Source organism: Plectropomus leopardus, chromosome 17 (genome assembly GCF_026936395.1).
Source record: "Plectropomus leopardus strain MGB_pleo_1.0 chromosome 17, ASM2693639v1, whole genome shotgun sequence".
Taxonomy (NCBI): domain Eukaryota; kingdom Metazoa; phylum Chordata; class Actinopteri; order Perciformes; family Serranidae; genus Plectropomus; species Plectropomus leopardus.
Window position 1 is genome coordinate 29,604,950 of NC_142192.1, and position 27,880 is coordinate 29,632,829.

The window sequence follows — 27,880 nt, forward strand, 5'->3', positions numbered from 1 at the left end:
ATAATAAAACATTTTATTCATAATGGTCTTTCTCAGCACTCAAGTACACTATACAAACATAAAACGATTACAATAAAACAACAGATAAAAGCTACACACAGTATAAAATTGAAAATGCAATAACACAGAGTGAACAATATTGAATAGGTGAGTTTTGAGTCTTGATTTGAAGACAGGAAAAAAGTCAATGTTTCGAATGTCTGGTGGGAGTGAGTTCCAGAGCTGGGGAGCAGAACGGCTGAAGATTCTTCTTTCCATGTTGCTGAGGCGGACGAGGGGCACGGTGAGTTGGATGGAGGAGGAGGATGTAAGGGAGTGGGAGTAGATGGCGAAGTGGAGGAGATCTGACAGATGAGGAGGCACAAGGTTGCTGATGGCCTTGAATGCATACAGGAGGATTTGAATTCTGGCAAATAATGGCAAAATATGCCACGTCCCAAAATCACCTGAGAACCACTTGAAATAGCCTGCCAAGACACACCACAACAGAGAAAGTTGCAAAAAAAGGCCACGAACACCACAAAATACCAAGTCAATAAATTGACCCAAAATGCAAGGCTATACTATGGCAAAAATGTCAAAAATTGGCAAGTCCAAAAACTGCTGAAAATGATTGAAAACCTCCTTAAATAGTGTGTTGCGACACACCATAGCAAAGAAAGTTGCAACAACGGCAAAAACATGGTAAAATAGCACGTCCAAGACACGACCCAAAATACAAGGCTATAGTATGGCAAAAATGTCAAAATTTGACCCATCCCAAAAACTGCTGAAAACTATGAAAAACCTCCTAAAATAGCGTGCTAACACATGCCACAGCAAAGAAAGTTGCAAAAACTGCTAAAAACACGATAAAATAGCATGTCCAAAACACAACCCAAAAAGCAAGGCTATAGTATGGCAAAAATGTCAAAATTTGACATGTCCCAAAAACTGCTAAAAACAATTGAAAACCTCCTTAAATAGCGTGCTGAAACACACCATAGAAAAGAAAGTTGCAACAACGACCCAAAACACCATAAAACAGCATGTCGAAAAAATGACCCAAAATACAAGGCTATAGTATGGCAAAAAAGTCAAAATTTGACACGTCCCAAAAACTGCTGAAAACTATTGAAAACCTCCTAAAATAGCGTGCTAACACATGCCACAGCAAAGAAAGTTGCAAAAACTGCTAAAAACACGATAAAATAGCATGTCCAAAACACAACCCAAAAAGCAAGGCTATAGTCTGGCAAAACAATCAAAATTTGACACGTCCTAAAAACTGCTAAAGACGATTGAAAACCTCCTTAAATAGCGTGCTGAAACATTCCATAGCAAAGAACTTTGCATAAATAGCTAAAAACACGATAAAATGGAATGTCCAAAAAACGACCCAAAATGCAAGGCTATAGTATGGCAAAAATGTCAAAAATTGGCAAGTCCAAAAACTGCTAAAAACTATTGAAAACCTCCTTAAATAGTGTGCTGCGACACACCATAGCAAACAAAGTTGCAACAACGGCCGAAAACACCATAAAACAGCATGTCTAAAAAATGACCCAAAATGCAAGGCTATAGTATGGCAAAAAAGTCAAAATTTGACATGTCCCAAAAAATGCTAAAAACTATTGAAAACCTCCTTAAATAACGTGCGTACACACGCCACAGCAAAGAAAGTTGCAACAACGGCCCAAAACACCATAAAACAGCATGTCCAAAAAACGACCCAAAATGCAAGGCTATAGTATGGCAAAAATGTCAAAAATTGGCAAGTCCAAAAACTGCTGAAAACTATTGAAAACCTCCTTAAATAGTGTGCTGCGACACACCATAGCAAACAAAGTTGCAACAACGGCTGAAAACACCATAAAACAGCATGTCGGAAAAAACGTCCCAAAATGCAAGGCTATAGTATGGCAAAACAGTCAAAATTTGACACGTCCTAAAAACTGTTTAAGACGATTGAAAATCTCCTTAAATAGCGTGCTGAAACATTCCATAGCAAAGAACTTTGCATAAATAACTGAAAACACGATAAAATGGAATGTCCAAAAAATGACCCAAAATGCAAGGCTATAGTATGGCAAAAATGTCAAAAATTGGCAAGTCCAAAAACTGCTGAAAACTATTGAAAACCTCCTTAAATAGTGTGCTTCGACACACCATAGCAAAGAAAGTTGCAACAACGGCCCAAAACACCATAAAATAGCATGACTAAAAAATGACCCAAAATGCAAGGCTATAGTATGGCAAAAATGTCAAAAATTGGCAAGTCCAAAAACTGCTGAAAACTATTGAAAACCTCCTTAAATAGTGTGCTTCGACACACCATAGCAAAGAAAGTTGCAACAACGGCCCAAAACACCATAAAATAGCATGACTAAAAAATGACCCAAAATGCAAGGCTATAGTATGGCAAAAATGTCAAAATTTGACATGTCCCAAAAAATGCTAAAAACTATTGAAAACCTCCTTAAATAACGTGCGTACACACGCTATAGCAAAGAAAGTTGCAAAAACGGCTAAAAACACGATAAAATAGCATGTTGAAAAAACGTCCCAAAATGCAAGGCTATAGTATGGCAAAAAAGTCAAAATTTGACATGTCCCAAACACTGCCAAAAATTATTGAAAACCTCCTCAAATAGCGTGCGTACACATGCCACAGCAAAGAAAGTTGCAACAACGGCCCAAAACGCCATAAAACAGCATGTCCAAAAAACGACCCAAAATGCAAGGCTATAGTATGGCAAAAATGTCAAAAATTGGCAAGTCCCAAAAAATGCTAAAAACTATTGAAAACCTCCTTAAATAGCATGCTGAAACACGCCTTAGCAAAGAACTTTGCAAAAATACCTCAAAACACGATAAAATGGAATGTTGAAAAAATGACCCAAAATGCAAGGCTATAGTATGGCAAAACAGTCAAAATTTGACAAGTCCTAAAAACTGCTTAAGACGATTGAAAATCTCCTTAAATAGCATGCTGAAACATTCCATAGCAAAGAACTTTGCATAAATAACTGAAAACACGATAAAATGGAATGTCCAAAAAATGACCCAAAATGCAAGGCTATAGTATGGCAAAAATGTCAAAAATTGGCAAGTCCAAAAACTGCTGAAAACTATTGAAAACCTCCTTAAATAGTGTGCTTCGACACACCATAGCAAAGAAAGTTGCAACAACGGCCCAAAACACCATAAAACAGCATGACTAAAAAATGACCCAAAATGCAAGGCTATAGTATGGCAAAAAAGTCAAAATTTGACATGTCCCAAAAAATGCTAAAAACTATTGAAAACCTCCTTAAATAACGTGCGTACACACGCCATAGTAAAGAAAGTTGCAAAAACGGCTAAAAACACAATAAAATAGCATGTCGAAAAAATGTCCCAAAATGCAAGGCTATAGTATGGCAAAACAGTCAAAATTTGACACGTCCTAAAAACTGCTTAAGACGATTGAAAATCTCCTTAAATAGCGTGCTGAAACATTCCATAGCAAAGAACTTTGCATAAATAACTGAAAACACGATAAAATGGAATGTCCAAAAAATGACCCAAAATGCAAGGCTATAGTATGGCAAAAATGTCAAAAATTGGCAGGTCCAAAAACTGCTGAAAACTATTGAAAACCTCCTTAAATAGTGTGCTGCGACACACCATAGCAAACAAAGTTGCAACAACGGCCGAAAACACCATAAAACAGCATGTCTAAAAAATGACCCAAAATGCAAGGCTATAGTATGGCAAAAAAGTCAAAATTTGACATGTCCCAAAAAATGCTAAAAACTATTGAAAACCTCCTTAAATAGCATGCTGAAACACGCCTTAGCAAAGAACTTTGCAAAAATACCTCAAAACACGATAAAATAGAATGTTGAAAAAATGACCCAAAATGCAAGGCTATAGTATGGCAAAACAGTCAAAATTTGACACGTCCTAAAAACTGCTAAAGACGATTGAAAACCTCCTTAAATAGCGTGCTGAAACATTCCATAGCAAAGAACTTTGCATAAATAGCTAAAAACACGATAAAATGGAATGTCCAAAAAACGACCCAAAATGCAAGGCTATAGTATGGCAAAAATGTCAAAAATTGGCAAGTCCAAAAACTGCTGAAAACTATTGAAAACCTCCTTAAATAGTGTGCTGCGACACACCATAGCAAACAAAGTTGCAACAACGGCCGAAAACACCATAAAACAGCATGTCTAAAAAATGACCCAAAATGCAAGGCTATAGTATGGCAAAAAAGTCAAAATTTGACATGTCCCAAAAAATGCTAAAAACTATTGAAAACCTCCTTAAATAACGTGCGTACACACGCCATAGTAAAGAAAGTTGCAAAAACGGCTAAAAACACAATAAAATAGCATGTCGAAAAAACGTCCCAAAATGCAAGGCTATAGTATGGCAAAACAGTCAAAATTTGACACGTCCTAAAAACTGCTTAAGACGATTGAAAATCTCCTTAAATAGCGTGCTGAAACATTCCATAGCAAAGAACTTTGCATAAATAACTGAAAACACGATAAAATGGAATGTCCAAAAAATGACCCAAAATGCAAGGCTATAGTATGGCAAAAATGTCAAAAATTGGCAAGTCCAAAAACTGCTGAAAACTATTGAAAACCTCCTTAAATAGTGTGCTTCGACACACCATAGCAAAGAAAGTTGCAACAACGGCCCAAAACACCATAAAATAGCATGACTAAAAAATGACCCAAAATGCAAGGCTATAGTATGGCAAAAATGTCAAAATTTGACATGTCCCAAAAAATGCTAAAAACTATTGAAAACCTCCTTAAATAACGTGCGTACACACGCTATAGCAAAGAAAGTTGCAAAAACGGCTAAAAACACGATAAAATAGCATGTTGAAAAAACGTCCCAAAATGCAAGGCTATAGTATGGCAAAAAAGTCAAAATTTGACACGTTCCAAAAACTGCTGAAAATGATTGAAAACCTCCTTAAATAATGTGCGTACACACGCCATAGTAAAGAAAGTTGCAAAAACGGCTAAAAACACAATAAAATAGCATGTCGAAAAAACGTCCCAAAATGCAAGGCTATAGTATGGCAAAACAGTCAAAATTTGACATGTCCTAAAACTGCTAAAGATGATTGAAAACCTCCTTAAATAACGATGCTGAAACACGCTATAGCAAAGAACTTTGCATAAATAGCTAAAACACGATAAAATGGCATGTTGAAAAACGACCCAAAATGCAAGGCTATAGTATGGCAAAAATGTTAAAAATTGGCAAGTCCAAAAACTGCTGAAAACTGTTGAAAAACTTCCTTAAATAGTGTGCTGCAACACACAATAGCAAAGAAAGTTGCAACAACGGCCCAAAACACCATAAAACAGCATGTCTAAAAAATGAACCAAAATCCAAGGCTATAGTATGGCAAAAATGTCAAAATTTGACATGTCCCAAAAAATGCTAAAAACTATTGAAAACCTCCTTAAATAGCATGCTGAAACACGCCTTAGCAAACAACGTTGCAAAAATACCTCAAAACACGATAAAATGGAATGTTGAAAAAATGACCCAAAATGCAAGGCTATAGTATGGCAAAAAAGTCAAAATTTGACATGTCCCAAAAAATGCTAAAAACTATTGAAAACCTCCTTAAATAACGTGCGTACACACGCTATAGCAAAGAAAGTTGCAAAAACGGCTAAAAACACGATAAAATAGCATGTTGAAAAAACGTCCCAAAATGCAAGGCTATAGTATGGCAAAAAAGTCAAAATTTGACATGTCCCAAACACTGCCAAAAATTATTGAAAACCTCCTCAAATAGCGTGCGTGACACATTCCACAGCAAAGAAAGTTGCATAAATAGCTAAAAACGCCATAAAACAGCATGTCCAAAAAACGACCCAAAATGCAAGGCTATAGTATGGCAAAAATGTCAAAAATTGGCAAGTCCAAAAACTGCTGAAAACAATTGAAAACCTCCTTAAATAGTGTGCGACACACCATAGCAAACAAAGTTGCAACAACGGCCCAAAAACACCATAAAACAGCATGTCTTAAAAAATGACCCAAAATGCAAGGCTATAGTATGGCAAAAAGTCAAAATTTGACATGTCCCAAAAATGCTAAAAACTATTGAAAACCTCCTTAAATAACGTGCGTACACACGCTATAGCAAAGAAAGTTGCAAAAACGGCTAAAAACACGATAAAATAGCATGTTGAAAAAACGTCCCAAAATGCAAGGCTATAGTATGGCAAAAAAGTCAAAATTTGACATGTCCCAAACACTGCCAAAAATTATTGAAAACCTCCTCAAATAGCGTGCGTACACATGCCACAGCAAAGAAAGTTGCATAAATAACTGAAAACGCCATAAAACAGCATGTCCAAAAAACGACCCAAAATGCAAGGCTATAGTATGGCAAAAATGTCAAAAATTGGCAAGTCCAAAAACTGCTGAAAACTATTGAAAACCTCCTTAAATAGTGTGCTGCGACACACCATAGCAAACAAAGTTGCAACAACGGCCGAAAACACCATAAAACAGCATGTCTAAAAAATGACCCAAAATGCAAGGCTATAGTATGGCAAAAAAGTCAAAATTTGACATGTCCCAAAAAATGCTAAAAACTATTGAAAACCTCCTTAAATAACGTGCGTACACACGCTATAGCAAAGAAAGTTGCAAAAACGGCTAAAAACACATTAAAATAGCATGTTGAAAAAACGTCCCAAAATGCAAGGCTATAGTATGGCAAAAAAGTCAAAATTTGACATGTCCCAAACACTGCCAAAAATTATTGAAAACCTCCTCAAATAGCGTGCGTACACATGCCACAGCAAAGAAAGTTGCAACAACGGCCCAAAACGCCATAAAACAGCATGTCGAAAAAATGACCCAAAATGCAAGGCTATAGTATGGCAAAAATGTCAAAAATTGACATGTCCCAAAAAATGCTAAAAACTATTGAAAACCTCCTTAAATAGCATGCTGAAACACGCCTTAGCAAAGAACTTTGCAAAAATACCTCAAAACACGATAAAATGGAATGTTGAAAAAATGACCCAAAATGCAAGGCTATAGTATGGCAAAAATGTCAAAATTTGACATGTCCCAAAAAATGCTAAAAACTATTGAAAACCTCCTTAAATAACGTGCGTACACACGCCATAGCAAAGAAAGTTGCAAAAACGGCTAAAAACACGATAAAATAGCATGTCGAAAAAACGTCCCAAAATGCAAGGCTATAGTATGGCAAAACAGTCAAAATTTGACACGTCCTAAAAACTGCTAAAGACGATTGAAAATCTCCTTAAATAGCGTGCTGAAACATTCCATAGCAAAGAACTTTGCATAAATAGCTAAAAACACGATAAAATGGAATGTCCAAAAAACGACCCAAAATGCAAGGCTATAGTATGGCAAAAATGTCAAAAATTGGCAGGTCCAAAAACTGCTGAAAACTATTGAAAACCTCCTTAAATAGTGTTAGCCGACACACCATAGCAAAGAAAGTTGCAACAACGGCCCAAAACACCATAAAACAGCATGACTTAAAAAATGACCCAAAATGCAAGGCTATAGTATGGCAAAAATGTCAAAATTTGACATGTCCCAAAAAATGCTAAAAACTATTGAAAACCTCCTTAAATAACGTGCGTACACACGCCATAGCAAAGAAAGTTGCAAAAACGGCTAAAAACACGATAAAATAGCATGTCGAAAAAACGTCCCAAAATGCAAGGCTATAGTATGGCAAAAAAGTCAAAATTTGACACGTTCCAAAAACTGCTGAAAATGATTGAAAACCTCCTTAAATAACGTGCGTACACACGCCATAGTAAAGAAAGTTGCAAAAACGGCTAAAAACACAATAAAATAGCATGTCGAAAAAACGTCCCAAAATGCAAGGCTATAGTATGGCAAAACAGTCAAAATTTGACACGTCCTAAAAACTGCTAAAGATGATTGAAAATCTCCTTAAATAGCGTGCTGAAACATTCCATAGCAAAGAACTTTGCATAAATAGCTAAAAACACGATAAAATGGAATGTCCAAAAAACGACCCAAAATGCAAGGCTATAGTATGGCAAAAATGTCAAAAATTGGCAAGTCCAAAAACTGCTAAAAACTATTGAAAACCTCCTTAAATAGTGTGCTTCGACACACCATAGCAAAGAAAGTTGCAACAACAGCCCAAAACACCATAAAACAGCATGACTTAAAAAATGACCCAAAATGCAAGGCTATAGTATGGCAAAAATGTCAAAATTTGACATGTCCCAAAAAATGCTAAAAACTATTGAAAACCTCCTTAAATAGCATGCTGAAACACGCCTTAGCAAAGAACTTTGCAAAAATACCTCAAAACACGATAAAATGGAATGTTGAAAAAATGACCCAAAATGCAAGGCTATAGTATGGCAAAAAAGTCAAAATTTGACACGTTCCAAAAACTGCTGAAAATGATTGAAAACCTCCTTAAATAACATGCGTACACACGCCATAGTAAAGAAAGTTGCAAAAACGGCTAAAAACACAATAAAATAGCATGTTGAAAAAACGTCCCAAAATGCAAGGCTATAGTATGGCAAAACAGTCAAAATTTGACACGTCCTAAAAACTGCTAAAGATGATTGAAAATCTCCTTAAATAGCGTGCTGAAACATTCCATAGCAAAGAACTTTGCATAAATAGCTAAAAACACGATAAAATGGAATGTCCAAAAAACGACCCAAAATGCAAGGCTATAGTATGGCAAAAATGTCAAAAATTGGCAAGTCCAAAAACTGCTAAAAACTATTGAAAACCTCCTTAAATAGTGTGCTTCGACACACCATAGCAAAGAAAGTTGCAACAACGGCCCAAAACACCATAAAACAGCATGACTTAAAAAATGACCCAAAATGCAAGGCTATAGTATGGCAAAAATGTCAAAATTTGACATGTCCCAAAAAATGCTAAAAACTATTGAAAACCTCCTTAAATAACATGCGTACACACGCCATAGCAAAGAAAGTTGCAAAAACGGCTAAAAACACGATAAAATAGCATGTCGAAAAAACGTCCCAAAATGCAAGGCTATAGTATGGCAAAACAGTCAAAATTTGACACGTCCTAAAAACTGCTAAAGACCATTGAAAAGCTCCTTAAATAGCGTGCTGAAACATTCCATAGCAAAGAACTTTGCAAAAATAGCTAAAAACACGATAAAATGGAATGTCCAAAAAACGACCCAAAATGCAAGGCTATAGTATGGCAAAAATGTCAAAAATTGGCAAGTCCAAAAACTGCTGAAAACTGTTGAAAACCTCCTTAAATAGTGTGCTGCAAAACACCATAGCAAAGAAAGTTGCAACAACGGCCGAAAACACCATAAAACAGCATGTCTAAAACATGAACCAAAATGCAAGGCTATAGTATGGCAAAAAAGTCAAAATTTGACATGTCCCAAAAAATGCTAAAAACTATTGAAAACCTCCTTAAATAACCTGCTGAAACATTCCATAGCAAAGAACTTTGCATAAATAGCTAAAAACATGATAAAATGGAATGTCCAAAAAACGACCCAAAATGCAAGGCTATAGTATGGCAAAAAAGTCAAAATTTGACATGTCCCAAACACTGCCAAAAATGATTGAAAACCTCCTTAAATAGCGATGCATACATGCCACAGTAAAGAAAGTTGCAAAACATTAAAAACACCATAAAACAGCATGTTGACAAAATGACCCAAAATGCTAGGCTATAGTATGGCAAAATGTCAAAATTTGACAAGTCCTAAAAACTGCTAAAGATGATTGAAAATCTCCTTAAATAGCGTGCTGAAACACCATAGCAAAGAACTTTGCATAAATAGCTAAAAACACCATAAAATGGCATGTCAAAAAATGACCCAAAATGCAAGGCTATAGTATGGCAAAAAAGTCAAAATTTGACACGTCCCAAAAACTGCTGAAAATGATTAAAAACCCCCTTAAATAACGATGCGTACACCGTCCATAGTAAAGAAAGTTGCAAAAACGGCTAAAAACACAATAAAATAGCATGTCGAAAAAACGTCCCAAAATGCAAGGCTATAGTATGGCAAAACAGTCAAAATTTGACACGTCCTAAAAACTGCTAAAGATGATTGAAAACCTCCTTAAATAGCGTGCTGAAACATTCCATAGCAAAGAACTTTGCATAAATAGCTAAAAACACGATAAAATGGAATGTCCATAAAAGCGACCCAAAATGCAAGGCTATAGTATGGCAAAAATGTCAAAAATTGGCAAGTCCAAAAACTGCTGAAAACTGTTGAAAACCTCCTTAAATAGTGTGCTGCAACACACCATAGCAAAGAAAGTTGCAAAAACGTCCCAAAACACCATAAAATGGCATGTCGAAAAAATTACAGAAAAAGTAAGGCTATAGTATGGCAAAAATGTCAAAATTTGACATGTTCCAAAAAATGCTAAAAACTACTGAAAACCCCTTTAAATAGCATGCTGAAACATGCCTGAGCAAAGAAAGTTGCAAAAACGGCAAAAACACGGTAAAATAGCATGTCCAAGACTACCCAAAATGCAAGGCTATAGTATGGCAAAACAGTCAAAATTTGACACATCCCGAAAACTGCTAAAAACTATTGAAAACATCCTGAAATAGCATGCTGAAACACGCCATAGCAAAGAACTTTGCAAAAACAGCTCAAAACACCATAAAAGAGCATGTCGAAAAAACGACCCAAAATGCAAGGCTATAGTATGGCAAAAATGTCAAAAATTGGCAAGTCCAAAAACTGCTGAAAACTATTGAAAACCTCCTTAAATAGTGTGCTGCAAAACACCATAGCAAAGAAAGTTGCAACAACGCCCAAAACACCATAAAACAGCATGACTTAAAAATGAACCAAAATGCAAGGCTATAGTATGGCAAAAATGTCAAAAATTGACATGTCCCAAAAAATGCTAAAAACTATTGTGAAAACCTCCTTAAATAGCATGCTGAAACATGCCTTAGCAAAGAACTTTGCAAAAATACCTCAAAACACGATAAAATGGAATGTCCAAAAAACGACCCAAAATGCAAGGCTATAGTATGGCAAAAATGTCAAAAATTGGCAAGTCCAAAAACTGCTGAAAACTGTTGAAAACCTCCTTAAATAGTGTGCTGCAAAACACCATAGCAAAGAAAGTTGCAACAACGGCCGAAAACACCATAAAACAGCATGTCTAAAACATGAACCAAAATGCAAGGCTATAGTATGGCAAAAAAGTCAAAATTTGACATGTCCCAAAAAATGCTAAAAACTATTGAAAACCTCCTTAAATAACCTGCTGAAACATTCCATAGCAAAGAACTTTGCATAAATAGCTAAAAACATGATAAAATGGAATGTCCAAAAAACGACCCAAAATGCAAGGCTATAGTATGGCAAAAAAGTCAAAATTTGACATGTCCCAAACACTGCCAAAAATGATTGAAAACCTCCTTAAATAGCGTGCGTACACATGCCACAGCAAAGAAAGTTGCAAAAACGGCCCAAAACACCATAAAACAGCATGTCGACAAAATGACCCAAAATGCTAGGCTATAGTATGGCAAAAATGTCAAAAATTGGCAAGTCCAAAAACTGCTGAAAACTATTGAAAACTTCCTTAAATAGTGTGCTGCGACACACCATAGCAAAGAAAGTTGCAACAACGGCCCAAAACACCATAAAACAGCATGACTTAAAAAATGACCCAAAATGCAAGGCTATAGTATGGCAAAAAAGTCAAAATTTGACACGTCCCAAAAACTGCTGAAAATGATTAAAAACCCCCTTAAATAACGTGCGTACACCGTCCATAGTAAAGAAAGTTGCAAAAACGGCTAAAAACACAATAAAATAGCATGTCGAAAAAACGTCCCAAAATGCAAGGCTATAGTATGGCAAAACAGTCAAAATTTGACACGTCCTAAAAACTGCTAAAGATGATTGAAAACCTCCTTAAATAGCGTGCTGAAACATTCCATAGCAAAGAACTTTGCATAAATAGCTAAAAACACGATAAAATGGAATGTCCATAAAACGACCCAAAATGCAAGGCTATAGTATGGCAAAAATGTCAAAAATTGGCAAGTCCAAAAACTGCTGAAAACTGTTGAAAACCTCCTTAAATAGTGTGCTGCAACACACCATAGCAAAGAAAGTTGCAAAAACGTCCCAAAACACCATAAAATGGCATGTCGAAAAAATTACAGAAAAAGTAAGGCTATAGTATGGCAAAAATGTCAAAATTTGACATGTTAAAAACTACTGAAAACCCCTTTAAATAGCATGCTGAAACATGCCTGAGCAAAGAAAGTTGCAAAAACGGCAAAAACACGGTAAAATAGCATGTCCAAGACTCGACCCAAAATGCAAGGCTATAGTATGGCAAAACAGTCAAAATTTGACACATCCCAAAAACTGCTAAAAACTATTGAAAACATCCTGAAATAGCATGCTGAAACACGCCATAGCAAAGAAAGTTGCAAAAACGGCCCAAAACACCATTAAACAGCATGTCGAAAAAATGACCCAAAATGCAAGGCTATAGTATGGCAAAAATATCAAAATTTGACATGTCCCAAAAAATGCTAAAAACTATTGAAAACCTCCTTAAATAGCATGCTGAAACACGCCTTAGCAAAGAACTTTGCAAAAATACCTCATAACACGATAAAATGGAATGTTGAAAAAATGACCCAAAATGCAAGGCTATAGTATGGCAAAAAAGTCAAAATTTGACACGTCCTAAAAACTGCTGAAAACTGTTGAAAACCTCCTTAAATAGCGTGCTAACACACGCCATACCAAAGAAAGTTGCAAAAACACGGTAAAATAGAATGTCCAAAACACAACCCAAAATGCAAGGCTATAGTATGGCAAAAATGTTAAAATTTGACACATCCCAAAAACTGCTGAAAACTGTTGAAAACCTCCTTAAATAGTGTGCTGCGACACACTATAGCAAAGAAAGTTGCAAAAACGTCCCAAAACACCATAAAATGGCATGTCGAAAAAATGACAGAAAAAGTAAGGCTATAGTATGGCAAAAAATGTCAAAATTTGACACGTCCCAAAAACTACTAAAAACTATTGAAAACCTCCCTAAATAGCGTGCTCAAACACACCATAGCAAGGAAAGTTGGAAAAACGGCCAAAAACACGATAAAACAGCATGTCGAAAAAATGACCCAAAATGCAAGGTTATAGTATGGCAAAACAGTCAACAGCGTGCTAACACATGCCACAGCAAAGAAAGTTGCAAAAACTGCTAAAAACACGATAAAATGGAATGTCCAAAACACGACCTAAAAAGCAAGGCAACAGTATGGCAAAACTGTCAAAATTTGACACATCCCAAAAACTGCTAAAAACTATTGAAAACCTCCTGAAATAGCATGCTGAAACACGCCATAGCAAAGAAAGTTGCAAAAAAAAACATAAAATAGCATGCCGAAAAACGACCCAAAATGCAAGGCTATAGTATGGCAAAAAAGTCAAAATTTGACACGTCCCAAAAACTGCTAAAAACTATTGAAAACCTCCTTAAATAGCTTGCTGAGACACGCCATAGCAAAGAAAGTTGCAAAAAAAACATAAAATAGCATGCCGAAAAATGATCCAAAATGCAAGGCTATACTATGGCAAAAATGGCAAAATTTGATATGTCCCAAAAACTGCTAAAAACTACTGAAAACCTTCTTAAATAGCACGCTGAAACATGCCTTAGGAAAAAACTTTGATAAAACAGCTCAAAACATGATAAAATGGAATGTCCAAAAATGACCCAAAATGCAAGGCTATAGTATGGCAAAAATGTCAAAATTTGAAACGTCCCAAAAACTGCTGAAAACTATTGAAAACCTCCTAAAATAGCGTGCTAACACATGCCACAGCAAAGAAATTCGCAAAAACGGCCAAGAACACGATAAAATAGCATGTCCAAAACACGACCCAAAATGCAAGGCTATAGTATGGCAAAAATGTCAAAATTTGACACGTCCCAAAAACTGCTGAAAACTATTGAAAACCTCCTCAAATAGCGTGCTGAGACACGCCATAGAAAAGAAAGTTGCAAAATTGGCCAAAAAAACCCTAATATGGCATGTCAATATGACCGAAAAAGCATTACTTGGTCCGGTGAAAAATGTCAAAAATGAAACTTCATAAAACAGCGTGCCGAGACACACCATGGCACAGAATGTTTCAGAAACGGCCAAAATTACAATAATATAGCATGTTGAAAAAAGAATTGCTTGTTCATAAAACAGCCGAAGTGGTGTTAATATAGCATATCAAGAAAAAGACCGAAAATGAGTCATTATAGTATATCGAAAAATGTCAAAAGTCAAAATGATGAATAAAAGTCTCAGTATAGCATATATGGTCCAAAATCGTGAAAAAAAGTCATAGTGTAGTACATTGTCTGAAATTGTGAAAAAAGATAGTATTGTATGTCGTCCAAAATCATGAAAAACATCACACTATAGTCTGTCCTCCAAAATCATGAAAAAAATGCCTATTATAGTATGTCGCCCAAAATCATGAAAAAACGTCATAGTATAGTAAGTTACCCAAAATCATGACTATTTCCTTTCCATATTATAGTATGACTTTTTTTGCATTTTTTAAAATCACACACCATACTGTGATTTCTTTAAATTTTCTTCTTACACCACTGTATAGTATGAATAAAACAAAGACATTTGCAGATTTATGACATAACATCATGACTTTTGTGACAATGATTGACATACCTTTAACTAAGACGAGGTTTTAGTGAAGCAGGATTCCCCACGAACTGTCCGACAGCATGCGGCCAAATCAGATCCTCCTCACGTCAAGGACAGATACTTTCCAAGGGAGACGAAAGAACTGGAATACACAAATTAAATAAGACCCTTTAATTGTGCAAACAGGCAAATGTTTCAACTGTCCAAACCATAGACTGTATCTAAAGATGGACGACATGACAGCGCCCCCTAAGTGAGGTTTTTCAATCTCGATCGCCCCCTGGTGTCTGACTGCAGTACTGGTCCTTGGGCCCACTCCTCCATGTTATTGGATGGACATTGGTTAAACTAAAAACTCAAAGTTAACGCCAAATAAATTTCTTCCAAAGATGGTCTCTGTCAGTGAAGGTAGTTCTCATCGCCATAAGTTCGGCTGTAATGAGATGCGGGCTCTCAGTGACATCACCCTCGCTAGAAGGCAAAGCGTGAATCCTGGATATTTTTTTCGCAAATGAACATAGCGGGGTTAAGTGGGGGCGTGACGTCCATCTTTATATACAGTCTGTGGTTCCAACGACAAAGAGGTATTCACATATAGAGTCAACCTTCAACAGCTGGGCTTTTCTCAGTGGATATGATCAGGATTTCAAATCTATAAAATATCCACAAGTGGGAGCCACCATTGTCAATGCCATGCCCCATGCACCACAATGGCATCAAAAAAAGACTGACATCTGTTTAGTTACAAAAACTAAAAGTACTACATACAAATTTAAAGGTACAAAATAGAAAAAGTACAGGCATTGCGTCTGTCACGCGTAACAAATTAAAGAAAACTTGACAAATTCAGTTCTTGTTTTGAGCCACAGGACTGATCTGTGTTAAGAGTGTGAATCCAGTAAGTCTCTCTATGTAGCGATGACCTGACAATGGCACCAAATCTGGCAATTCATTTTTTCGAGTAATTTATTCATTTTTTAAAAATTCCCCAGAGCTTCACTGATGCTGCAGAGCCACGTTTAGCCGGTGCATTGTGCAGGGCAGTAGCATTGTACATGTGTTGTGTGCCCATTGGAGTTTTGTGTCCCGATATGCGAGTCTTTAAAGCACATTTAGGTTGTCCAACATAAACCAGAGCACAGAGAAAATTTCAGCATGTAGAAAACATGTATGCTGCTGCTGTTTATGAAGGATTTTTACGGGGCATTTTCTAGCAGTGCATGGATGTGTAAAGAACTTGGTGTCTGACGAGTTAGATCATTATTCACAATGGCTACCAGGACACACACAAACACACACACACACACGCAAAGCACAAAGAGTTTCAGTCTAAAGCTGTCATGATAAAAAGGTCTTTCCAACATAAGTTGTCCCACACCATTTTTTATAGCACACTATACTATGAGTTTCTGTTTTTTAATGACATAATATATTAGGACTTTTTATGTATTTTTTTTTAAATAGAATTCTAACCTATGACTATTTAGAAATTTCTTTATGATATACTACACTATGACTTTTTAATCAATGTTTAAAGCTTCCCAAACTATGATTCCTTCTTTATAAATTTTTATGACATAAAAATTTTCATAAAAATGTCACAGTATAGCATGTTATAAAAGATGTCATAGTACGGTATGTCAAAAAAAATGTCACAATATGTCTTTAAAACAAAAATGAAAATTAAAACAAAAACAAAATTGCCACATAAAAAATGTCAGTAGTTATAAACACGTTTAAATACATTTCTAAAAAAAAGTTTACTTTGACTTTCCTATTTTTTAAGTTGACTGCACAATAACAATAAGATAAATCTTTTGTTATACAATGGCATTTTTATGATTTTTTTCCCCACAAAATACTATACTATGATATTTTACTTTTTTTTTATAACATGCTACACTATGATTTTTTATGACAATTTTTCACAACATACTATATTATGATAACTTTTTTAAACCAAAAACTATACCATGACATTTCATGATTTTTCTTTTTTAAATGAAATACTCTACTATGACACTATGACAACCAGCATACTATACTTTTTTTACGACATATCTGCATAGCAACAATAAGCTAAATTTCCTATTAATGACCGTATATGACCCTTGTCTCTTAGTCAGTCACATGATAAAAAAAAATGATACATTTTATACAAAGTTCAGCCTGGGTCATAAATTCCCACAGGTGTGAGACGGGAGCCTCTCTGGCTGCTTTCTCAGCTGTGACACAAATAATTATAGTCATCAACCAGCTAATAATGTCCCTGTCCAAAGAAAGATCGGTATCCGCAGAATTGACGGTAGCCGCCGCCGAGCAGAGCCGTAGACAGCCGAAATGCACCCGGTGCCGACACCACGGGATCATCATCCCCAAGAAGGGCCACATGAAGCACTGTCCCTTTCTCCAGTGTGACTGTTGGGCGTGTTATATCATCACCCAGCGGACTCGGATCACCGCCGTCCAGCGAAATCAGAAGAAAAATCACCCCAAAAGTAAAGAGCAGCGACCCGGCGGACACACCGGAGTCACCGTGGTGAAAGAAGAGGTTGAGGGGACTAGTAGCGCCGCGGCCCCGGGCGGAGGCGCTCGTCCGTCGGCCACGTCTGGACGCGTGTGTCTCCTAGCGGATGGGGCCTCAGAGCGAGCCGCCACCAACGCCAGGAGCCCCCTGGATCTCCGGAGCGGAGCTGCCGCGGGAAGAGAGGCTGCGGCCGGTTTGGACTACGGAAAAGTGCCCTCAGCTTCCAGTGAGGAACAGACATGTAACGTGAAAGCTTTTAGTGCGTTATTTTCTCCTGATAATGTGTAAGCCTAGTTTCCAAATTAGGGTTAGCAAATAAAACATTAGCTCACAGACATGTTTAGTTTAAGGCTACTGGAAGTTAATGTTAGCTAAGGAAAGTTGTTACTGTAAGAGATATTTATGTTGTGGCAGAACTGTTTTGACTTATTGTTTGCTACCAAAAGTCCTAACAAAAACAATCAATTCTGATCCATCAGAGCTCCAAAACTATATTTTAAAATAAAAGTGGCTGACAGATGTAACATAACTTCAATACTATTTTGTCTACATGAGTGGGAGTGTGAGTAAAATGATAGAATTTGGGATTTTCTGTTGAAATGAACCAGTTTTTTAAATGTTTTTATTGATTAAGACTTGAGAGATATTCAAAACACTAACGATCTGATGTTCAAAGGCCATAAATGGAACAATGAAACATAACTGCGCGCCAAGCTGCGCAGGTGGCGCAAAGACACGCGCACACACCGCACGCACACAATGGGAGGGAGGAAAATGGCGCGAAAAATAGGAGAAGTTTGCTGACTAGAGTGAAGGGATACCTTATTTTTGTAGGCCAACCAGGAAGTAAGCAGCCCAAAAAACCACTAGCCAAAAATAAGCTCTGTGACAAACACAAGTTTATGAGACTTACGCGTTTTGTTCAGCATGATAATCTTTACAGATGAACACCACTTTTGTGTGTATTGAAGAGTAAATGACATCATCAGAAGGAAAAAGCTATTGTTAGGCTATACATGAACTACATCACGGTCGCATGACTTAAACGTCACCGCTATAATCACTGTAAAAACACGTTAAAACACGACCAAAAAATATCATAAACAGATAAATCTACAAGTCAGAGTGCGACTCTGTAAAGCTGTAAAGGCGGAGAAGTGAGTTTAATGAGTTTCGGTGTTTAAAAGTTCAAAAATCGTGTTTAAGTGGACGTATTTTATGTTGCAGAACAAAACGTCTAAATATATTAAGCCTGTGTTAACTACAGACCTTATTCAGGGCATTTTAACGAAAACCCATTCAAAAAACCCATAGGCTTTTAGACGAGGGAACCATAAGTGCTAAAAGGCTAACGGACTACTGCGGTTTAGGACTCATTACTTCACCATTAACTCTTATTTAAATTTTATTAATTTTTTAAGCACCATAATTGCATATAGATTACATTTAGATACTATCATTACACCTAAAGACTTTATAGTAATTCATAATATTTATTTTTATTCAATACTATTTCATGTAAAGTTAAAAAAAGACAAACATAATAACATCAAATGGCCAACTTCCTAACAAAAACAATGAATCATGATAAACCAGAGCACTACAAACAGATAGTAAACATTAAGACAAGGGACTGTTCTTTATTTATCAGAGGCGGGGGCTGGCTAAGTTGTGACTTTAGCTACAAATATAAATTATATATTATAAATTATTTTTGTGATTTTAAAAACTTGCTATTTGATGTTTTATAGTTTTGTTTTCTTTTTTTAAGTTGAGGATGAAATCCTGAAGTTGAAAAAAACCCATAGTTTTTTCACTTATTTTGGCAAAATTTTAAATGAGACGTGTAGAATTAAGTGATTTTGATAAAAGATAAACATTTGTAGCTTAGTTTTTTTTTTTTTGTTGACATGGAATATTTTTCTGCAGAATAAGTACTTTTACTTTACAATTAAATTGAGATAATAGCCTAATATCTGCACAGTTTTACTTAAGGTTGCACTTGTACTTGTAGTGGAGTATTTTCCCAGTCTAGTATCGCTACTTTTACTCAAGTAAAGAATCTGAATACTTCTCCACCAATGTAAGTATTTGTAATTAACTCCAACGGTAGTTAATTAAATATTTTGAGGATTTGGAATATGATCGACAAAACACGCTATTTGAAGATGTCAGGAGCTCTGAGAAATTTAAAAGTTTTTACCCCAACTTTTTAAAAAAAATCAGTTATTATTAATTCATAATGAAACCGTTTGTTGCAGCAGCCGTTGTAATGTTATCGTGTGTATATTCTTGACATGTATGACTGAATTACGGCTCGACTGTTGATGGATAAGGAGAAATCTCCTCTTACACTGAGACACCAGTCTAAAATTTATTTAAGGAATCTTTAAGAAGATGTCAAGGTGCAAATGTTGTTTGTAATGACCTACCTTTCCTTCCAGGTGCCCCTCACTTCAATGAATTTGGCCAGACTGCACCTCTGCCTTTTATCCACTTCCCATTGGAGGTTTTGGGTCATTTCTCCAGCGGCTTCGCTCCGTGTCCAAACTTTCTGCTCAACATGCCATGGTTGCCACCCGTGCCTGCTGGGCTTTACAACGAAGCCCTCCACGGACCCCTGATGTTCTCCCACTTCCAGTCGCATGCTGTGTATTATCCACCTGCTGGACTTCCTGCTGTAAGTCGCCGCTCCTCCTCAAACACCGCTGTAAAGAGAAAATAAAATGCAGTAACAAAGCTGTTTTTGTTTCATACTTTAGGATCGCAAACTGGTCTTCTTTACCCTCCAACCGCCTCCACTCCCAGAGCCCGTCCAGGAGGCGCTGATGTCAAGGCAGCTCGCACAGCCTCCGCTGCCATCACACGACGAGCCCAACGGAGAGGAGCTGGATTAAAGCACAGAGAGCAAGATCAGAGGCGGACTGCACTGTAAGAATTAACCCTGTGAAACCTGTCAAATGGGCTTGTCTTTCAAAAAAATGGAAAGAGGACAATGAGCAACCAAACGAGAAATGACCCAAAAATTGGCAATAAATAAATAGATAAATAAAAAAGAAATTAGTAAAAGTTAAAAGAAAATTATGTGAAATTTGCAAAAAAAAAAATGTAAAAAAGGAAGGAAAAGTAAAGGAACAAAAACACGACATAACCTGAAAACACATAAAAAATTACTAAATATATATATTTTTTCTGTAAGCTTTATTACATAGTTATTTGGTAATTTTCTAATGATTTATGGAATATTTAATACCAAGACTGCCTTTTTTCCCCATGTAAAAAAAAAAAATAGAATATAAAAAATGGGGGTAGGCGACAAAAACAGAAGGAATACCCTAAATGATCAAGAATAAAGTAAAATGGACAAGAAAATAACCTGAAAAACAACAACAAAAAAGGTAAATTCCACAGAAAAAGTGCTTAAAATTAAAATAAATCTGCTGCATATATTTAAGTGTATAATAATGATATTTATAACTCTAGTTTTCAGTAGCTTTTTTAAAAATTTCCCCTAGCTTTTAAAAAATAATTTTCTAAATCTACAAATTTATTAAAAATTGTGGAACATTTCTTGCTAAGTTCATTGCCTTTTTCTCATGTTCTTGAAAGAATTTGCACCAATTTTCTCAGATTTTGAAGTTTTAAATACTTTTAATACTAGGTTTCTGACAGCAGGACAAGAAAAGTGATGTTACTACTACTGAGGTTTCAGAGGGTTGAGCCGTTCATTTTTTTGCAGTTTGTTGCCTGTTTTCTTCTGCTGTTTTGTACAAACACACAGGATGCAGTTTTGTTCAGATTGTGTTAATGTGTTAATGTTTCTGCACACTGCTGGTTTGTAATGTGTTAATATTTGCTGTGCTTGTTATTAAAGGGAGCTGATGAAAGCTCGGTGTACTAACCAAAGAGTTGACGCTGGTTTGATTTAACTTTTCATATTTGTCATATTTATTTTTGTCACGGGGATGTGTGCAGTTGCAGAAAGAAGTGGGATCTGAACACAGACAAGAACAAATCGAAGAGTATGAGAGTATGAACATTACTTAATATTGTCCACCAGGGGGAGCTGGCACACAGTTTTTGTCTGTACTGGTGAATCAGTGTGCACATGAAACAACATTAAGCTGGAGAAAAACAAAGCGGGTTAGTGTTTGTTCATTTTTCAACATTTAAGATGTCAAGAGGGGGTGAAGCATTAAATCCCTACAAACAATGGGGAAGAAACTTATGACACATTATAATCCCCAACGGAAGAATGTAACTGAGTACATTTGTCCGAGTACTTTAGTGAAGCACGAGCGAAGAGTACTCATGCATTACTTGAGTATTTTCATTTTATGCTACTTCATACGGTCCCTGTATGACCAAACTGAGGGCTGCGTTGTCATACTCAGCAAACACGTTCCCAGTCGGGGTTGGCCTCCGCCAGGGTCGTCCCTTGTCACCGATGCTGTTTGTGACATTCATGGACAGAATCTCAAGGGGGGAGGTAGAGGTCTGATTTCAGGACCACAGAGTTGCATCTCTGCTTTTATGCGGATGATGTGGTTCTGTGAGGTTCATCACACTGTGACATCCAGCATGCACTGGGGCGGTCCGCAGCCGAGCGTGAAGCGGTCGGGATGAGAGTCAGCACATCCAGATCTGAGACCAGGGTTCTCCGCCGGAAAACGGTGGATTTTCTGCCCCAAGCAAAGGAGTTCAAGTATCTTGGGGTCTTGTTCAGCACGAGATGGACAGCACTGCTGGATCGTTGTGGTTCACCAGTCCATCGATGTTTGACCCTCACCTACGGTCATGATCGCCGGGTGGTTACCGAAAGCACGAGATCATGGGATGATAGAAGTTCTTCCAACAAGATATTTCCCCTCTTAACTCCTCAAATTGTTTAATTTATGTAAATGTCCAAGACTTTCTGAGGAAAAACTCTCAAATATCTCACCCAAAAATAAAGAAGCCAAAAAAAAAAAAAAAAATCAAGAAGATGAATACAAATCTGCAGATGTGTAATGCCGTCACCTGTGAGAATTTTTTTCCCCTGTTTTTCCTGAATTAACGAGATTATTATTTTAGAGTTTGGACAATACATGTTTTTTCTAATATCTAATAATTCACAAAAACAAAAGCAATTTTTTGGGTGATTTGTTTTCTCTGAATTCTGTAATCTCTTTAATCTGGAAAAACAGGAAACATAAGTCAATTTACTATTTTTCTTCTTTTGTAATTTGTTAATAATTTCACAAAAATGAAAGAACCAAATTGTAAAATTACAGCTACAACAGTAAAATGCTGTTTTAACATTAATTAATATTAAAAATCTAATGCTAAAATATCTGATAATATATTTTTCAGGGCCAATTTTCTGCAGAACAACTACTTTTACTTTGGATACTTTAATTACATTTAGCTGATTATACGTCTGTATTTTTATTTAAGTAGAACTTTCACTTGTAGTGAAATACTTTTATATTGTTGTATCAGTACGTTCACTAAAGTAAAAGATTTTATACTTTTTATTTCTACTTACATCACATGGACTCTGCTGGTCTGTTGCTGGTCACTGATATTTGTCACTAGAGTGTCGAAGCCTTATGGAGGATTCCTGGAGGAGGCGTACGGTGTGACACCGCGCCCCTCTGGCTTCTCCACGCTGGTGGGATTTTCATCTGACTGATTAATGTTGGCATCAGAAACTTCGAGCAGTTCACTCAAGTGCAGCAGTCAGGAGGCCCGAGAGTCTGTGTGGGCTTCTGAATTCCTGAGAAAACTTTGAACACATGAATCACTTCAGCTCTCCTGCTCTGTCTTTGTCTCTCCCTCTGACATCCCCAGTGACTTTTTCACAGTGGAGACAACTTTACTGGTTTTGGTGGAAGCTGCTACCATTTTCAGGAACATCGTCAGTCTGAAAAACAAGAAAAATAGGTGAGTCACGAGTGACTAAAAAAGTCAAACAGCTAGGCCTAAATGAACTGTTTGCTGCTATTTGGCTGTCTTTGCCATGCTAGCAGCTCATCTACTGTAACTTCTCAGGGGTCATATGTCTCCTGATATAAAAAAAATATTGTAAGACGTTGGTACTGACTTACTTTGCAGTTCAAATTGCAAAATAATAAATGAATATGGACGTTAAAATGCAGTTTGAATTTTAAAATCACTGTGGCGATGTCAATGTCTAAAGTTACGAAACTATCTTGCCTTCAAATGAGGCTTCAGGTCAGTGATACTCAATTTAGGGCCCCCAAGCCAATCTGGTTCCCAATACAGTGCCTGATGACCCCCCCACCCATTTTCTAACTCACAATAAAAATTCAAGTGATTCAAACTGGGAAATGTTTTTATACTTTTAGTATGCAGAGTGCATGAAACAGCATCAAAACTGAGCTTGTTTATTAAAAAAAGGGCTGCTGGAGGATCCCCTGGAGCCCCTGACAGAAGTTCTAGCTAAGCCCTTAATGTCCTAAAATCCTAGAAACATCCTAAAATCGTCTAAATTTCCTAGAATCCTAGAAATGTCCTGTAATCCTAGAAATGTCCAAAAATAGGAGAAATGTCCTAAAATCCTAGAAACATCCAAAAATCCTAAAAATGGTCTAAAACGGTCCTAGAAATGTCATGAAACCCTAAAAATGTCCAAAAACAGTAGCAATATACAAAAATCCTGGAAACATCCTTAAATCAGAGAAATGTCTTAAAGTCCCAGAAAGTAGCATTCCCTGCTGTAGGTTTGACATCTGTTGCAAAGATAAGATATGCAGATAACTGTTTTTAGAGATTAAAGGAAGGGTGAAATATTTACCAGGAGTTGATAAGACTTTCAGAGCTCTGCACCGCTGAGCAGGAACGGTCCCACAGTGCTGACAGTCTTGGCAGATGTAGATTGTTTGCATGCCGGGTACCTTACTGGTGATCTTCACTTCAAATAATCTTGAAGCACTCTGGTTACAGACCTCTCCTACATCTGGTCTTGTAAACAAAGATACAAATTTGGGCAGTATTTATATCACAAACTGATAACAGTTTTAGTTTTTTGAAACAGCGGCAAAGAGTGAGCGAAAACATTTGAAAAAGTCACACTCATAATAAATCTTTTCTGTAACAAGCAGAGTCTCGTAATACTACAGTGATAACTTGAGCCCCAGACAATATTACTATTACTACTATTAATACTATTACTATTAATAAGACAGATAAGGAAAAATAATAATAATAATAATAATAATAATAATAATAATAATAATAATAATAATAATAATAATAATGATAATAATAATAATAATCATAATAATAATAATAATAATGAATTTTCTTAATAATGCCAAGTGATTCCATGGCCTTCTTTGAAATATTATCAATATAAGCTTTTCAATAAAGTCATTTATCAACAAAGTCATTTATCAGACTTCACAACAGAAACATGCTTAGTAACATTTAACTCTTTAAACCCTGAGCAAATCATTGTTTTTTTAAACACTGGGAGAGGGCAATGAGCAGCTTGACAAGAAATTTTTAAAAAAGAAAATTATGTCAAATAAAATAAAAAGGAGTGTAAATATTATTATTATATTTTCTGAAATTTTCCCTATGTCTCTTTTTTTAATACACTTATCTCTTATTTTTAAAAACAAACAGGTTTCAGAGGTTTTAATGCTCATAAAAGGCGAACACAGCACAAGACAAACAGATGACTATCCAGGAGTTAAAGGGTTAAAGATGCAGTTTCAGCATTCTAAAAACTTCTTGCAAAACTGCAAAATGTCTTTGAATGAAAAAATGTTGCACCTGCGGGATTCGTGCAAACAGGGTGGGGTGGGGGGATTACGCCCGGACAAATCCCAGACACACCTGCGCTTCATGTTCTTGACCACATGTTCTAACTTCTGTAGGGACGGTTATGAAATGCTGATATGTTTCACTGAAAAAGGGAAAACGTCGGGGATTAGGACAGAAGAAAAACCTAGGAGAACAAAGACAAAGAAGTCATATCAGTCAGCACAGACTACATACAAAATACATTAAGTCAGCGCTGATGTTTGAATGCACATGTGAAGAGCAGGTTACAGAGTTCATCTTTGCTGAAGCAAGTGATGAAAGCGTCAACGACGCCCACTGATTTTCAAGTATTACGAAACAGAGATCTCTGTCATCGCTCTCAGCAGATTTTATCATTTGTTTAATCACAACATCTCTAGTTTGAGTCTTTGCACTGATTGACATTTTGTCATTTTTGTTGTTATTAGATGGATAATAGCAGCACATTACACACAAAACATGGAGAAACAGATGGGTCAGTATTCAAAATACTCAAATGCTGCCTAAACAGGGCTCAAATTATTAAGTATCCAATGAAAAAAAAAAAAAAAAAAAACATCCAAAAAACAAAAAATTGAAAAAAGATCAGGAAAACACTCCCCAAAAAACCCTTAAAATAATTTAAAACAAAAGAAAAAGAAAAATTATGCAAAAAGCAAAAATGATGGAAAAAAAGAAAAAAACACCCAGAACTAAAAAATAAAACATAAAAGCCCTAAACTCAAAATTTGAAAAAAAAGTAGAAAAGTCACACAAAAAAGTCAAAATTATATAGAAAAAAACCAGAAAAAAACAAAACAACTGAAAACACCCCAACCCAAAACCTCTTCAAAATCATAAAACAAATTTAAAATACGACCCCCCAAAACTCAAAATCATTTGAAAAATAGCAAAAGTCAAAACTTTATCAAAATCATTGACAATTCTGTGAAATGACTGACTGATAATTGTTGCAGCTGTATGGTAATATTATTCATATCAAAACATCACATTTTATAAACTCTTGTTATGACTTTTATGCAAAAAGCTTAATTTGTGAAGTAACGAAGGCTGTCGGAAATATGTAATGGAGTTAAAAGTACAATATTTTCCTCTGAAATGTACAGAAGTAAAAATATAAAGTGACATGAAAAGAAAATACTCAATTAAAAGATAAGTACTTCAAATTCATACTCATTCATTCATACTTGAGTAAATCTACTAAATTACACTCCACCACTGGAAGTTATTAAACTCCATAATGTGACTGAAAGTAAAGACAGACTTTATGGACTTAATACTTAAATCTTACTGCCTTACTGAGCAACTAAAATACAGCAAACTCCTGACTTTCACATTTGGCCTTGTACTGATTTCCGTCACCTCTAAAATAAAGGCTGCATTCAGCTCCGCCAGATTCCAAGAGAATAATAATATGTCACCTATTATAACACACAGGTCTGACGCTGTGGAGGAGACATTTCAATCAATAAAACTCATTTTGTCTCTTGTGGTCTGTTTTCACTAGCAGTGCAAACTGTATAATCTTAAATATGAGTCACAGGTACATCAGGGCTATTATTGAGTTTTATGAAGTGCAGAAGCTTTCTACATTTCACTTTAATATGAGACATGCCAACACAAGCCAGGGTGTGGGTTTTCAGTATGCAGTGCCAAGCTGCTGTCAGTTCTGAGGAAATTCAAAACTTCAGACCGTGAGCCGAGTTATGTAACTTTAACAGTGCACACATAAGCAGCTTTTTATTTCACAGATGGCTGAAGCTACTGTAATACTGCAGAAATGTTCGGCAAATGTTTCACCACTTTATTTCTGCAAAGGTCAGGCCAGCCGCAGCGTTAGTCTGTCTACCCAAAAAGTCTGAAGACGAGGCATCAGTGGTGAGAAGTATTCAGGTTCTTTACTTCCCTTTAGTGCTGCCAACAAAATGTACTTCAAGTTTCAAAAGTAAAAGACCTTATTGTGCAAAAAATGCCCTCCATTATTGTTGCATAATTGAATGTGAATATATTAGCATGTAAACAGCATGGAGAAATCACCTGTATAAAATACAGACTGTATTAAATAATGGCCATAATGGCTCCTTTATACTTCCAAAAGTCACCGGACCGAAATGATCAAATCCTGACACAGAAATGATTCATTTCATGGCCGTTGTGAAGCTCCAAAAAATATAACCACTGATTTACAGATGTCTCTTCCACTATCTAAGTCTATAGAATAACCCTATCCTAAAACCCGGAAATGAATTACCATCTTCACACCCTCGTCTTAAAGTCAGTGGGTTTTTGGTTGTCTGAAATGAGGTCTGTGGTTTAAAAAAAAAAAAAAGCTAAAGAGACTTTCATGTTTTGTTCTACAACATAAAATACATCACTGAACACCCACTTTTTTAAAAATATGTCTTATAAAAATATAAAACATCACAGCTTTGTAGCAGTAGCAACATAATAGTGTAGTTCACATTAGCCTAGCATTAGCTTTGTACTAATAAGGTAAGATAATTTTCTGCAACGGTCCAAATTCTAATGGAAAAATCCCACAGGCTTTTTGACAAACAAACCAGGGCGTTTTTAGGAGGAAACCAGGACGATGTTAAGTTGAATGAATTTGAGAAGATAACTTGAGGTGATTTTTTTAATGATTCAAATGTGTTCTCAAATTCAGTCAACTTAAAAATTTAAGGCAGCCCGGGCACTAACTTTTTCACAGTTAAAACAAATGGTTTATTTTTACTCTGTAGGGGAAATTTTGGACAGTTCACAGAGGTCATTGGCTGCTGTTAAAGCCTGAGGTTGAGACAAACGGCATTT

At 36.1% G+C, this 27,880-nt stretch overlaps 1 protein-coding gene and 1 long non-coding RNA gene across 4 annotated transcripts; one reads left to right on the plus strand and one right to left on the minus strand.

Moving 5' to 3' along the window:
* On the minus strand, positions 1-24,219 carry LOC148186691 (uncharacterized). Of its 2 annotated transcripts, XR_015779407.1 has the most exons (6): positions 24,057-24,219; positions 22,785-23,162; positions 20,043-20,145; positions 19,690-19,965; positions 14,755-14,872; positions 1-467 (listed from the first exon to the last, which is right to left on the minus strand). It is a non-coding gene; the product is annotated as an uncharacterized LOC148186691 (long non-coding RNA). The 2 variants fall into 2 exon arrangements; XR_015779406.1 differs by having other exon boundaries at positions 19,690-20,145.
* Positions 16,901-22,412, plus strand: LOC121958128 (uncharacterized). 2 transcript variants are annotated; one of them, XM_042506998.2, is made up of 3 exons: positions 16,901-17,498; positions 19,702-19,937; positions 20,020-22,412. In XM_042506998.2, exons 1-3 carry the CDS (start codon positions 16,994-16,996, stop codon positions 20,152-20,154), a joined length of 876 nt encoding a protein of 291 aa, XP_042362932.2. In that variant the 5' UTR covers positions 16,901-16,993; the 3' UTR covers positions 20,155-22,412. The 2 variants fall into 2 exon arrangements, with proteins under 2 accessions (XP_042362932.2, XP_087946249.1); XM_088090123.1 differs by having other exon boundaries at positions 16,901-17,483.
* Positions 24,220-27,880: the final 3,661 nt, after the last annotated feature.

What these genes read in the sequence shown, in the direction of transcription:
- LOC121958128 (XM_042506998.2), top strand. Translation starts at nt 16,994, where the DNA reads ATGTCCCTGTCCAAAGAAAGATCGGTATCCGCAGAATTGACGGTAGCC. An exon ending in TTCCAGTGAGGAACAGACAT is followed by an intron (nt 17,499 to 19,701) that starts GTAACGTGAAAG and finishes CTTTCCTTCCAG; the next exon opens with GTGCCCCTCACTTCAATGAA. An exon ending in CACCTGCTGGACTTCCTGCT is followed by an intron (nt 19,938 to 20,019) that starts GTAAGTCGCCGC and finishes TTCATACTTTAG; the next exon opens with GATCGCAAACTGGTCTTCTT.